At 37.5% G+C, this 13,101-nt stretch overlaps 2 protein-coding genes across 3 annotated transcripts in view; both read left to right on the forward strand.

Moving 5' to 3' along the window:
* Window positions 1–13,101, forward strand: part of LOC132102990 (protein S100-A1-like) — a 207,260-nt gene that overhangs the window by 49,847 nt on the left and 144,312 nt on the right. The window lies entirely within an intron of this gene.
* LOC132102984 (ephrin-A3-like) overlaps window positions 11,767–13,101 on the forward strand; it is a 54,621-nt gene continuing 53,286 nt past the window's right edge. The window contains exon 1 of one of the 2 annotated variants that reach the window (XM_059507760.1): window positions 11,767–12,451. In XM_059507760.1, coding sequence (XP_059363743.1) covers window positions 12,345–12,451 — 107 coding nt within the window. In that variant the 5' untranslated portion in view covers window positions 11,767–12,344. The remainder of the gene's footprint in view (window positions 12,452–13,101) is intronic. The other variant, XM_059507759.1, reaches the window with a different exon arrangement.

The raw sequence follows: 13,101 nt of genomic DNA on the forward strand, positions 1-13,101 counted from the left end.
AAAGAAGGATGATGACGGGGGGAAGGGGCCCGTGTGACTGAGGGACCGCCATGATCTCACCGCTACAGATAGACAGCAAAAACTCAGACACCAAAATGTTAAAATGGAAAAGAAGAAATAGAATAAAAGGAGCAGAGGGAGAGACAGAAGAGAGGAAGGGTGGAATGAGGGTGGAAAGAGAGAGGAGAGGGGAGATGATGGATGCGCTGCTCTCATTTTGTGCCCCCTAACGAAGACTCTAATTAGTGTTTGTGTAATTCTGCACTGTCTTCGCTGCCTGCTCATCTTAATTAACTACATTCATCTTCACCTCCCTCCTCTCTCTCATTCTATCCCTTGCTCTCTCAGTCTCTCCCATTGCTCTCTTAAAAATAACGCCGACTGACTGCGTCCCACCTGGAGGAGATCTGCTTTTACTCTACGTGCCTCCTCTCTCTCACACATACACTTGTTCTCTCTCAGAGACAATACAAGTTTGATTGGTATTATTTTAAGGGATTTGCAATACTCCCAATGCATTTGCATAATTTACTTATATGGGTGTATGATGAATAATAAGAGTGAATGATGGAAAATGTTACATGATGAGTATGAATATAATACATCACAAATGCATGTTGTATATGTGACCATATCCTTGATTTAAAGTCATTACATCTAATTTAAATTGATTAAGGGAAAAGATTGATTTTTAAATTTATTTTATGTGTTTTTGAAGCATTGTTTAGTCTGTTTCAGTTTCTGCCTGTCGTTTAAAGTCCATTGATCATTTATTCCTTTGTGTTTTATGCATGCTTTTATCATTATAAAGCTGTGATTGCTGACTATGTAGTTGCTCAGATTTGTCTCTGGCAAGGGTCCTAACAGTAATGAGACACACTGCCAATTTGTTCTCTCGTTTTAGGGGCCGGAAGCTGTTTAGTTTGTTAGTTTGTTAGTTTTAGTTTATATTTTCCATATGTTTCACTATGGGTGTTAATTTCTACATACTGGGGGTGCTTTTAGTTTGTGTGTTGAACTAATGTTAGTGTTAGATCTGTAGGCATTTTTAGGGTCCAGATATCAGTGGTGTCAAAATCACAGTGATATTATACTGAGTTCAAAACATCAGCCATGTCAAAAGTCATGTATTTAATCAGAAACATTCTTAAGACGTTTAAATTCTTTCTCATTCTTAAAAAAAGTAGATATGAATCTTACAGTATCTCTTTTCTCTCCGCTATATACCCACACCCAAAAAAGTAAGTATTTTAACATGGAAACATGACTCACCTTCACTCATTTCCCTTTGAGGCAAAGCTGTTGTCTGAATGACACCTTCAATTAATTTGTACTAAACTAAGAGTTTAATTTTTTTCCATATAGAGCTGCTTTTGCTGTGAGCATGCAGTTATGTTGAAATGTTTCAATGTGATAATGAGAAGGTCTGTGGTTGGTGTGTTTTGTGATCTAAGGTTGTGTCACTGAAGTTCACTAGAGCTTGTGTTCATGAAATCCAGGCCTTTTCCCCTCTCTCTTTCTCTGTCATTTATTCCTGTGATTCAAAGCTGAAAGTTCAGCATCATTACTCCAGTCTTCAGTGTCACATGATCCTTCAGAAATCATTCTAATATGCTGATTTGCTGCTCAAGAAACATTTCTGATTACCAAGGTTGTTGTTTTGCTTTTTGTGGAAACACTTTTTTCATGATATTTTAATAAATAAAACTAAAAGGTGAAGAAAAACTTTTTTCCCACATATATTTTGTAATATTGTAAATGTCATTATTGTTATGATCTATTTTAATGCATTCTTAATGAATATAAGTAAATAAAGATCTTGCCGACCACAAACTTTCAAATACAGACAGACATTTCTTCTCTCAGCCTCAAATGCCACAATCAGTTCACAGACCATTTGAAGCACGTAGACACAAAAACGGCAAGAAATGGCTCGAATAAATGGTTCCAATCTGATTGCTTGAGTTTCTGCACAATTTCCAGGAGTCAGGATGCATGGATGTTTATCAGTTAGTTGATAAACTGTTTACAAGGTACCAGTATTATTATGATTTCGCATTTAGAAATAAACAATAATTTGGCTCGTCAAATGTTTACGCAATCATTCCAGATGCACTTTTAACCCTGTTCTTTAATGTTCTACTACAAAAGAGAGTCAGAAAATGTCATAAACTCAAGCGAGAGCAGTTCCAGTCTACGATTATTAAAATGCATTCTAATTGCTATTACAAGAAGTAGCAAATCACAACATCCTGTTTTAAGTGGAAAACTATGTATAATAATCCATTTCTTGCTTAAGAAATGCAAATTATGTGTCAGTGTGTTTTTTTCATAATGAGTAAATAATCTTAGGTAAGAACATACACACATAATTTTTACTCATGAAAAGCAGAATTTTGCACCCTAACTAAGAGCATATGATGATGATGTTTTGGGCTTTACATGTGTAAATGATAGAGCTCAGCACCGCCCACTGACCCGGTGAGACCAGCATACTCAACACAACAGCTGGGAGATGATGCTATAAACTGCCATACAAGTCTCAAGCTGCACTGCAGTGTGCAATTATCGGCAGGGTCATTGTCACACATCCACTGCATTTTTTTTAATTGAAAAAATGATTAACGTCTCAAGCAGATAAACACTAAAAGGAAGCACTCAGCAGCCATTCAGAGGGATGAAGAGAGAGCAGGGAAAGTCAATGGCGTCTGGCGAATGTGAGCAGAGTCACCGTCTTATATTGGCCAATCAATCAACCTATCTGACAGTTATTACGTTAAGCAGCCAATCAGATTGCTCAGCCTCTTTGCCTGAAGGCTGAATATACAGGAAATGATGTGATCACTTGTGGAAGTAGGACGTGGCACACTGACACAGCTGGTGAAAAGTGCAGACCTGGAACGCATTGGAGAAAATTATTGTTTACCTGCAAAACCGAATGAAGCAAATGATATTGCTTAATCTTAAAAAATCTGCTTTATTTTAACCAGAATTGTGTGGTTTCTTTGTAGTTTTGAGGCCATGTATTTAATACACTGTAACAACGTCTGTAAATCGGGAGGAAGGAGGCGGGAACTTGTGAACATTCAAATAAAACTTTAATAATAAAATAAACACAAAACAGCACAACAGCCCCTAGACTAAAATGAAGTCCTCTCTCATTGTTCTTCCTCTTTTTATCCTTCCCGAGCTCCTCCGCGGGACTCGAGACGGGTGAGTGGCGCAGGTGTCGCTCACTCTCATTTACTCCACCGGCCTCGCTCCATTCCCACGGCTCTCGGCTCTGCCCCTCTTGTCACATACACATTTAAAATTACATTTTTTCCCTCTTCTAAACAGATCCAAATTAATGGTGACTTGTCCTGCGCTACAGATTTTTGTCCAATCAAAGGCTAGCTTTTATGATAAAGACCCCTCCCCAAAACAACGTTTAACCGGCAAATTGTTCATGGCTGTGAAATAACTAATAACTAATAGCCATAGTGTATATATATATATATATATATATATATATATATATATATATATATATATATATATATATATATATATATATATATACACTACTTTATACACTACCATTTAAAAGTGTGGGGTCAGCAAGATTTTATAAAAAAAAAAAAATATATATATATATATATATATATATATATATATATATTTTTTTTTTTTTTTTTTTTTTTTAAAGAAATTAATGCTTGTATTCAGCAAGGATGCATTCAGTTGATTAAAAAAGTGACAATAACACTTAATCTTTGATACCTTTGAATGTTTTGTTTGAATCTATATACAACATGTATATACAAAATTTTTTATAAAAAAAATATAATTTGCTATTGACCTAAAACTAATTGAACCTGAGGACTTTTTATTAGAAGAGCCTTTCAGAAATTAACAAAAGAAAACTTGTTAAAATATTTTACGGAATCTTGAAGGAAATAATACTATATGCACATTTTTTTTTTTTTTTGCTATTACACATTCAAATGTCACTCATATTCGTCACAAACATTATGCTTGTACCACACACACAAACTTGCGTGACAACCTCTCTCATGCCTAAAGCTACACTGTCTCTTAAGGGCACATGAACGTGAAATACTGTGCTTCTCACCTTCCCTTCTCTTAATTCATTTTCTCTCTCTCTCTCTCTCTCTCACACACACACACACACACACAGTATGCAGACATGGTGGATTCACATGTGCCATTATAGTTTGAACTGCTGACCCAAGCTTTTAGAGAGCAAGGAAAGGACTTCTCACAGCCATGTTTCAGCACTGACTGTAGTACTTTAAGCACCCAGTTTAACACACACACACACGTTTGAGATTGGAAAAGATTAGGTTCATTGACTTTTAAAAATAGATGTTGGTGATTTGATGGAAAGATATTTTAGTCACTGTGAAGCAGGTTGCCCAAGACTGATCTCTAATTCAAATTTATGATTTTCTCTCTTGGAGAAAGAGAATTTTGTTAAAGATCTAATTTTATATGATGATAATATATAAAATAAAATATATTAAATTATTATACAATTATTTATATTATTATTTAGATTAACTTCTGTAATAAAAACACAACTAACTACAATTAAAATCTTTTGATGGCAGCTTTATTTATTAACTTTAATAACATTTAAAATAAATAAATTATTTCTATTATTGGGTTGTAAACATGTTTACATCATTAACTTTAAAAACATTTAAAAGAAATTGTAAATAATACTAATGAATTACAGTAAATAGGTTGCAAACGTTTACATTGTTTGTATTGATTTTTCAGTATCCAAAGGGATTAACAGTTTTCCAGTTTCACCAAGCATATTATAAATCACATACAAATGCAGAAATAAGTTATATTCTACACAAACAAACAAAAAGATACATATTTATTTATTTGTAGATAGCTATAGAGATACTTTGATGTACAACTTTAAGCATATTCAGGAGTATTGTGAAGTCCATAAATGTGGAGACAACATTGAAAACCATGACACTGCAGAGCTCAGGATGCTCTTACAGAACTGATGACTTGGCATGGAGAAAGCTTGTTAGCAAGGACAACAGGAACCTTAAAGAAGCTGTAAAAATTAATGGCAGTGACTGGACACTCCCTACATATTACAAGTCTGAGTTTTAGGGTAGGAATTCAGGACAGAAACTATTTCCTTTAACAAGACCCTGGACCACAAAACCAGTCTTAAGTGTCAATTTCTCAAAATAGAGATTTATACATGAATAAATAAGCTTTCCATTGATGTATGGTTTGTTAGGATCGGACAATATTTGGCCGAGATAAAACTATTTATAATCTGGAATCTGAGGGTGTAGAAAAGTCTAAATACTGAGAAAATCTGCTTTAAAGTTGCCCAAATGAATTCTTAGCAATGCATATTACTAATCAAAAATTAAGTTTTCATATATTTACAGTAGTAAATTTACAAAATATCTTCATAGAACATGATCTATACTTAATATCCTAATGATTTTCAGCATAAAAGAAAAATCGACAATGTTTTTTTTGGCTATTGCTAAAAATATACCCCAGCGACTTAAGACTGGTTTTGTGCTCCACGGTCACATTTAGCAAAGAGACACAACATCCAAAAACCATGGCAGAAAATCCAAAAGAAATATTTGCCAAACCAACACAGCAAATTCCAAACAAACAGTATCCCGGCTGTCAAGCACGCTGGGGGTTCCTCTCGTTGGCAGAGACGTCTGTGCATAGGACACCTCTGTGCTGTTGAGCTTTAAAGAACAATGAGATGAACTCTCCAGGTGTCTTACCATACAGAGACTGACACTGTAAGAAAGCCAAAATGTGCAGTTGTTATATCAAGCAGCTATTTCTGCTTGACCTGATCATTGCAAAATGCACCATTTTGGTTTACAGTGTATCCCAACAGACTGAATGCACATGGTCAAAACATGACAAAATTACACCATCAATCTATGAAATCAAAGCAGAACTTTTGAAACGTTTGTTTAGCAGAAAACATCTGCTTCCAAAACATTTTTGACTTTTAGTATATATTTTTTTCAATTTATATTTTATTACTATCTTAACAGAAATAAAAGAGATTCTGATGCTTCTTCATATCCACTGTAGATAATTAAACTTTAATAACTTTAATAAAAGACACCTTTGATTAAATTAGATTTGATTTTTAATTTTCTAAACTTATTGTGTGCATAAAACAAGTGCATGTGTGTCATCTCATTGAGGCTCTCTTTCCTCTTTCCCTCATGAACACACACAAACACAAACATCCAGTAAGTGCTCAGAGGGGAGAGGATATTCCTGTGGGGCAGTGCAGCTCTGCAGGCCTGATTTATGTCAGCGCTGTTCATAGAAGAAACCCAGCAGAGCCCACTCCAGTCCTCATCATCTGATCACTGATCAGCACTGCATCAGCAGGAGGCCACATCAGCTGCTCTGCGCTCTAAACATCCACAGACCTAGCTAGCTTCATCAACACTGCTCATAAAATCTGCGGGAGGTGCCGAGAACATTTATTTGATGTAATTTTTACTTTATTTATGCCATGTTTTGCCTTATGATTAATTGTGATTATTATTTATAATAAGTATTTTTCAGGATGTTTTTATTTCTCTGTTTTTAACAATTTCACATCAAATAATTAATGTTAATCTGAGTAGGGGAAAAAAGTTTCAGCTGAGCTTGCAACTGTGCATGACACTATAGCCAAATTATAATCAAAGTACCACGCTTATGAAGAATGTTAGAATGTTACAGTGCATAGTTGTTGTTAATAATATATGTCATAATGGCGTTTACAGTTAAGTTTAGTGATGTTCTGTGTTTAAGTCACAGTTATACGAGATTAGTGTTTCTATGTTGCACACATGTTAAGTGTATATATGCAGATGGAGCCTCTAAAAATTAAAGAAAAATCGCTGGGAATTTCGCAAGTTGAGAAGAAACTTCTACGTGCGGACAATAAACCACATTACAAACTGAAAACTGCAAAGCTCGTGTACGCGAAGGCTCGTGCGCGCAGAAGAATGTTCTTGTTCGCTCACAGGTTTTACCGTTCACGAGTATGGCAAGTTTGCTTTTTTTTATTATTTTATTTTTTTATTTTTTTTACTTGTAGCTAAATGTCGCTTCAAATGCTTCAAATGTGTGTCTTGTTGTAAAATGTAGATAAATTAAAACAAAAAGTTGTTTTACAACAATAAACTTATATCAAACATGTTGTTTTAATTTGGGGGAACCCAAATAGTTATTTTATGGCATCACAGCAAAATAAATAAATAAATTAAATCAAATAAATTAAAAACTTTTTTAGGAGTGTAGATGTGGTTCGCTTTGTTCACTTCAGAAAAACATGAGTACACTCAACTCGATATGGATAAATGTAAAAATACTTTGTCTACCTTAAAACAGCACTATGTAATTTATTCTGTGTTTACAATTTGCTAAATGTATCCTAATTAGCGAGTACATCATAAAGTCATCTACCATACCGCCTATTGGTCTTATCCCAAATCACTACAGTACATTTATAATAAGTGATTATTTTTGTAGCCTGTTCGGGTACACCTCTGCGGAGTAACACATAGGCTACCTGGTGAATCGCCATAGACATAAACTTGGAGAAGTAGCTCCGGTTAGAATGTTCTTCCGCGGGATGTGTCCAATTCTGTTTATTAACCGCTAGAGCGCCAACAATTTACATAGTGCTGCTTTAAAAATGTAGTGATTTAAAAAGGCCTATTTCTTTTCATTGTTGGTCATGTGGATGAAAGTTTATTGCTTTCAAGAGAATGGAACTAAAACACAATTTGAATGCAGGAGATTATAGCAAGTGAATATCATTCAGATGATCATGAGAGGCACACCTAACATATCTAAGAGGATAGAGGAAGCCAAGGATTATAAATGAATAATAGGCCTATTTTAAATTATATGTCTCTGAAATTTAAGCCTTTGGCTCTCTGTTGGTAACATGCCAAATTTGAGCAGAAGCTTGCAAAACACAAGCACATCTGCACAGCAATCTGAACAAAACCTGCCAAACATTTCAAATTTGATGGGGGAGAGAGAAAAAGATCAGTGAGAAGAGAGAGATCAAAGCCGGAAGAGTGTGGAAGAGAGATTGGAGGGGGAGGACTGTTGGAAGAGGAGAAAGATGATGAAACACTTTTTGCAGAGTAATATTTTCAACAAAACTGTACCATTCATCCACATATATCAGTCATCAGAATCCAAACAAATGTTTCTCTCTTTTTCGTTCTCTGAAAGCCTGCCCTCACCACACGGCCTTCATTCCATCGCTGCCGGCAAGACTCTCTCGTTCATCCATCTTTTCCAAAGTGCTCTCCTTCCCTTCTTCTCCTTCACTCCCTCCCTCCATCTCGCACTCTCCCTCAGCACGCACTAAACAAATAACGATTGTATTTATCTCTATCATTCTCTCCATTTTCCTTTCCTCTCTCTTGTTTTCTTGCTCCCTCGTTCAATATTTCATGTGGATGAGAGCGTATCTATTCTAAGCTTGCTCTCCGCCGCCTCCCCTTCCTCCCCAGTCGTTAAAAAAAATCCTTTTTCTCTCCACATCCTTCTTTCTGTCTACCGCCTTTCCCTCCATTTCTATAAATCTTTCTGTCTCCCACATCATCCCTGATGTTCTGTGTCCCATTTTTGCTCTCCCTCTTTGGCTTTCCATGACTGGACAATGTCCACTTCATTTATACAAAGAGGCTTTTAGCCAGCGTGCCTCTTTTTTCCATTGTTTGGCAAACAACACACACACTCACATGCACAGGCTTTTCTGTTTTTCCTCCTCTTTTATTGTTATACTCTTTTCTTTTTCTTTTCGCCGGTCTCAGTAATATCTCTCCGCCTGTTTTTTGATCTTCTTGTTTCTCTCTCTCTTACTCTCTCTTATGTGTGCTCTATCTGTGTCAGTGTTGTTTTAGGCACAGCGGTGGAAGGTAAACAGTGAGATTGAAAATTCATGTCAGACAGATGAGTGAGAGGAACGGAAAGCAAAGGAGGGAAGGAGAGTGACAGAGAGAGAGAGAGAGAGTTGGAGAGCATGTGTGAAGGGCCACTTTTGCTTCTTAATTTTGAAAAAAGAAGCTCTCAGATATAATCGGTCCTGCAAAGCAACAAATTTGGCTTAGGAGCATACTTTCGATTACTACCGGTGGTGAATTTTACTTGTTCCTTTAGTTTGTAAAAAAGATATTCAATTCACTGAAATAGTATTCAATGTGAAAAAAGGACAAAAAAAGAGAGAAAGAATGGAAAACATATTACAGTAATGCACTTACTGTACAATTGAAAAGCTGGCAGCCAAGTGTTCAAGAGAGCTTAAAAGCAGAAATGTGAAGTTTGACATTGTTAAAGAGATTAACATATAATTTGTAAATGCTATAGTTTATGCTGCACAATAGAAACGCTGCTCCACACTTGCTTTTGAATTTTGACCACAGTTGTATTATATCTGGAATATTCCTAAATAGACATTTTACATGTGCTAGATTCCCATGGTGTGATATTTTAAACGAGATTTGGGAACTTGGGTACGGTAAGTGCTACAAATATAAATCGAACGTATAAATCGGTGATGCCGCATCACCTCCCAGTCACAGCGAGAGAACTTCCGTGTCATAAGGTCAGCCGTTCAGCCAGATGTGTTTGTGTTTTAGTTGGGTAGTTTATATCTGAAAACAAATCAAAGTTGGGCAAGAGCTGAATGTTCTATTAGATTGAAGGCTACGAATGTGTGGAGATTGGATTTGAGAGCAAGAACCGGCCATGTGACAGATAGAACCGAGCAGGAACTCCCCGAGCTAAATGTCATAAGGGCCACGGTGTCACGGGGCCTGAAAATGTTACACTATCATTTTTCATCATCTGCTCCTGAGACAGAGAGACACAATTGAATTGGGAGGCAGTATTGCAAATGAAAGATGTTTTATGAAAACTGACAATAGCCTGTCATGGTTATATAAAATGGTTTGAATCGTCAAAAATAAAGAAATGAAAAAAGGATGGAATAGAAAGGATATGTAAATCTCTCACTCTAGGGGGGAGCGCACAACTGACTTGCTTGAATATTACAATTTAGGAGCTATTTATGATTGCAAATTTCAAACTCAATTCGCAACATACTTAAAATACATGGAATCTTAGTGTGTGAAGGGGATGCTGAAGACGGAATATTTTCCTCTAGACTTACCGTACCAATTTACATTTTTTTTTTTTTTTTTGCTTGAGACCCAAAACTTTTGTGCTGACAGGGCGAAGGAACAACTGTTGAAAATAGGAGTGAAATATTTCGTTGCTGCCATAGAAACTCTGGCGGAGAGAAAGATGGCAGGCTGATGAGACTGAGGCACACAAAGAGGTGACAGAGGTAGATCACAAGAGAGTGAGCGAACAAAAGGAGGACAGAAATAGACTTCGAAAGAGTCAATGTAGCTTGACACAATGGATGTAGGGTGAAGACAGGAGGAGCTGGCAACTGTGTGTGTGTGTGTGTGGGGGGGGTTACTGTGCTTTACAAATGGGCATGGGGGGAAGACAGGTGAGAAGTAGTAAAAAACAAAAAAGAGGGAAAAGACAAAAAGACAGAGGGATTCCCCAATGACACCTAATCTCTTCCTCTCTTTCTCACTGTCCTCTCTCCCTCTATTCCCTCCTTTTCTTCCAATAAATCATTTTGACTTCTCCTTAACCAACTCATTCCCAGCAGACAGGAGGCAAACTGCAACTATCCCTCCTCTTCAACTCTCTCCTTCCTCTCGCTTGCTCGCTTTTTCTCATTCCTGAAAAAAATAAACCCTAAAAACCCCAAAACTATCACGGCTATCTATCGCCAAGGCAACGTGTCTTAAGGCATCATGACATCGACCGGGATGTAATAAATATTACATAGCACTTTTCCCTCTAACAATCTACAACTATTTCTGTATCCATGCATTATCTATTCACCTGTATTTCTAGATACATCCCAGATAGACGGACAGACAGATAGATCAGGGTTTCTAGGTCTACATAACAAAACCAGTACAACTGATACTCAAAGCTAGGACAATCATGGCCAAAACAGCCCAGTCGTGATCCTGGAGGGTCAGAAGCGCCTTCCACGGGGTTCCAAAACGGTGGACTTGCCAACACTGAGATAGATAGATAGATAGATAGATAGATAGATAGATAGATAGATAGATAGATAGATAGATAGATAGATAGATAGATAGATAGATAGATAGATAGATAGATAGATAGATGGATGGTGGTTTGTGTATGTGTGCTCAACATCCTTTATATGTGGTTGAGTGGATGCCATGAGTGATGGACAGAGATAGAGATGAGCCAATCCATCAATCCATTCTCCCTTCTGAGAGGATTTCCCATAATTAATCCATAATAGAAAAGATTTGGGGAGAGAGAGAGAGAGAGAGAGAGAGAGAGAGAGAGAGAGCAGGAGCATAGAAGGATGGAGGTTTGCTAATAAAAGGATATAACGCACTGCACTCTGACAGACATTAAGAGGATTGTGCTGGTAGGTAATTAAAACTGCACTAGGAACGGTCTCCGTCGTAATTGTTTAATGATATAAAATAAAGATTTTCTCGTCCGTCGCGAGAGCAGCTGTCTGAAAGCATCTCTGAAAGACTGAGAGCTGGAGCCAGCGGACGCGCGCTTTTGTCCTGGGCAGGAGGCGGAGCTGGTGACTGAACGAGCACAGCCTACCAAACAGCGCGCGCTGGTGTGTGTGTGTGTGTGTGTGTGTGTGAGAGAGAGAGAGGTGAATATGGCCAAAGAGAGCGAATAAAACTCGCTTGAGCACTTGTTCGTCACACAATTGCAAGTGTAAAACATCCCGCAGCCGCCGTGCGCAGGATTCTCCACGCGCATCCTACCAGATACGATCTTACGAGCAGCATCAACAAAAGAGAATATTAGTTTTACAGTCACGGAGCCTTGTTACATCCCGAGTTTCTCCAACGTTACGGGAGGACACCCGCATTTAAACTCCCATCACCCGGCTGCCTGCATCTCTCTGCTCCGCCCGCGGAGATCCAGCAGCGCGCGATCAGCACTGGTCTCGTGTCGGACTATAGGATTTGGGTGGACGCCATGGGGACAAAGGGAGGGGGTCTTCGCCATGGATTCTGACTTTTTAAACACTTAATATAAACCTATAGATTGCGAAACCCCTGTAGAAGTAGTTGAGCGAGCTGCGCTTTGGTCGCGTCTCTTCCTGCCCTTGTTCGCCGAACGGGATGGTTCCAGCGCAGCGTCGCGTGGGGTGAGAAGATCTTGCAAGACTGGGAAGAAAAGCGAGAGATCGAGGGATTATGGCACCCTTCGCGCTCTGTCTTTTTATTCTGACACTCACCTGCACGAACTTTGACCTGGTGACTGCAGCCAGGCACGCGGTACACTGGAACAGTTCAAACATACTGTAAGTCGTCTTTTTAAACGTTATTTCCCCGACAATAAGGTATAATTTATTATAAAAAATACACTTACATAGATTTTTTAAAATACTTGAAAAATAGCAAAAATGTTTGTTTGTGTGTGTGTGTGTGTGTTTATAGCAGGGAAAGTAAAATATAAACCAAATGTCGCATGCAATTTACAATTTGAAACCGTTTTAGAGGTTTACACTCATAGGGATTCCCTTTTGGGGCAGGTGCACCAGTATACCAGGGCAGAAGCTTTTTCAGATGTGTCATGTTTGTGTGTATTGTGAATGTGTTTGTGTTTGTGCATATTTCTGTATGACTATAATCAGTGCAGGTGTTTGTTTTGGTAATAGGCTTTATTTTGATATATTTCCTAGTAGTAGGGGTGATATATCTCCTAGATCTCTTGAGTTTGAAAACAACCACATGTAGGTTAGGTAGATGTTTACTGAATATTAGTGTTTTGTAGGCCTCATCTATAACTTTGTAGTCATAATCTGTAGAGCTCATCTGAGGTCTTTTTGTCAATTACTTGAACTTTTTGTTACAATTACTAGTAAAAATCAAATAAAACAAAGCAGAGTTATGCCTCAAGCCCCAACTGTAATGTCAAAGTTGGCCAAACATGTAGTACTAATCATTGGAA

This window comes from Carassius carassius, chromosome 24 (assembly GCF_963082965.1).
Source record: "Carassius carassius chromosome 24, fCarCar2.1, whole genome shotgun sequence".
NCBI classification, from domain to species: Eukaryota; Metazoa; Chordata; class Actinopteri; order Cypriniformes; family Cyprinidae; genus Carassius; species Carassius carassius.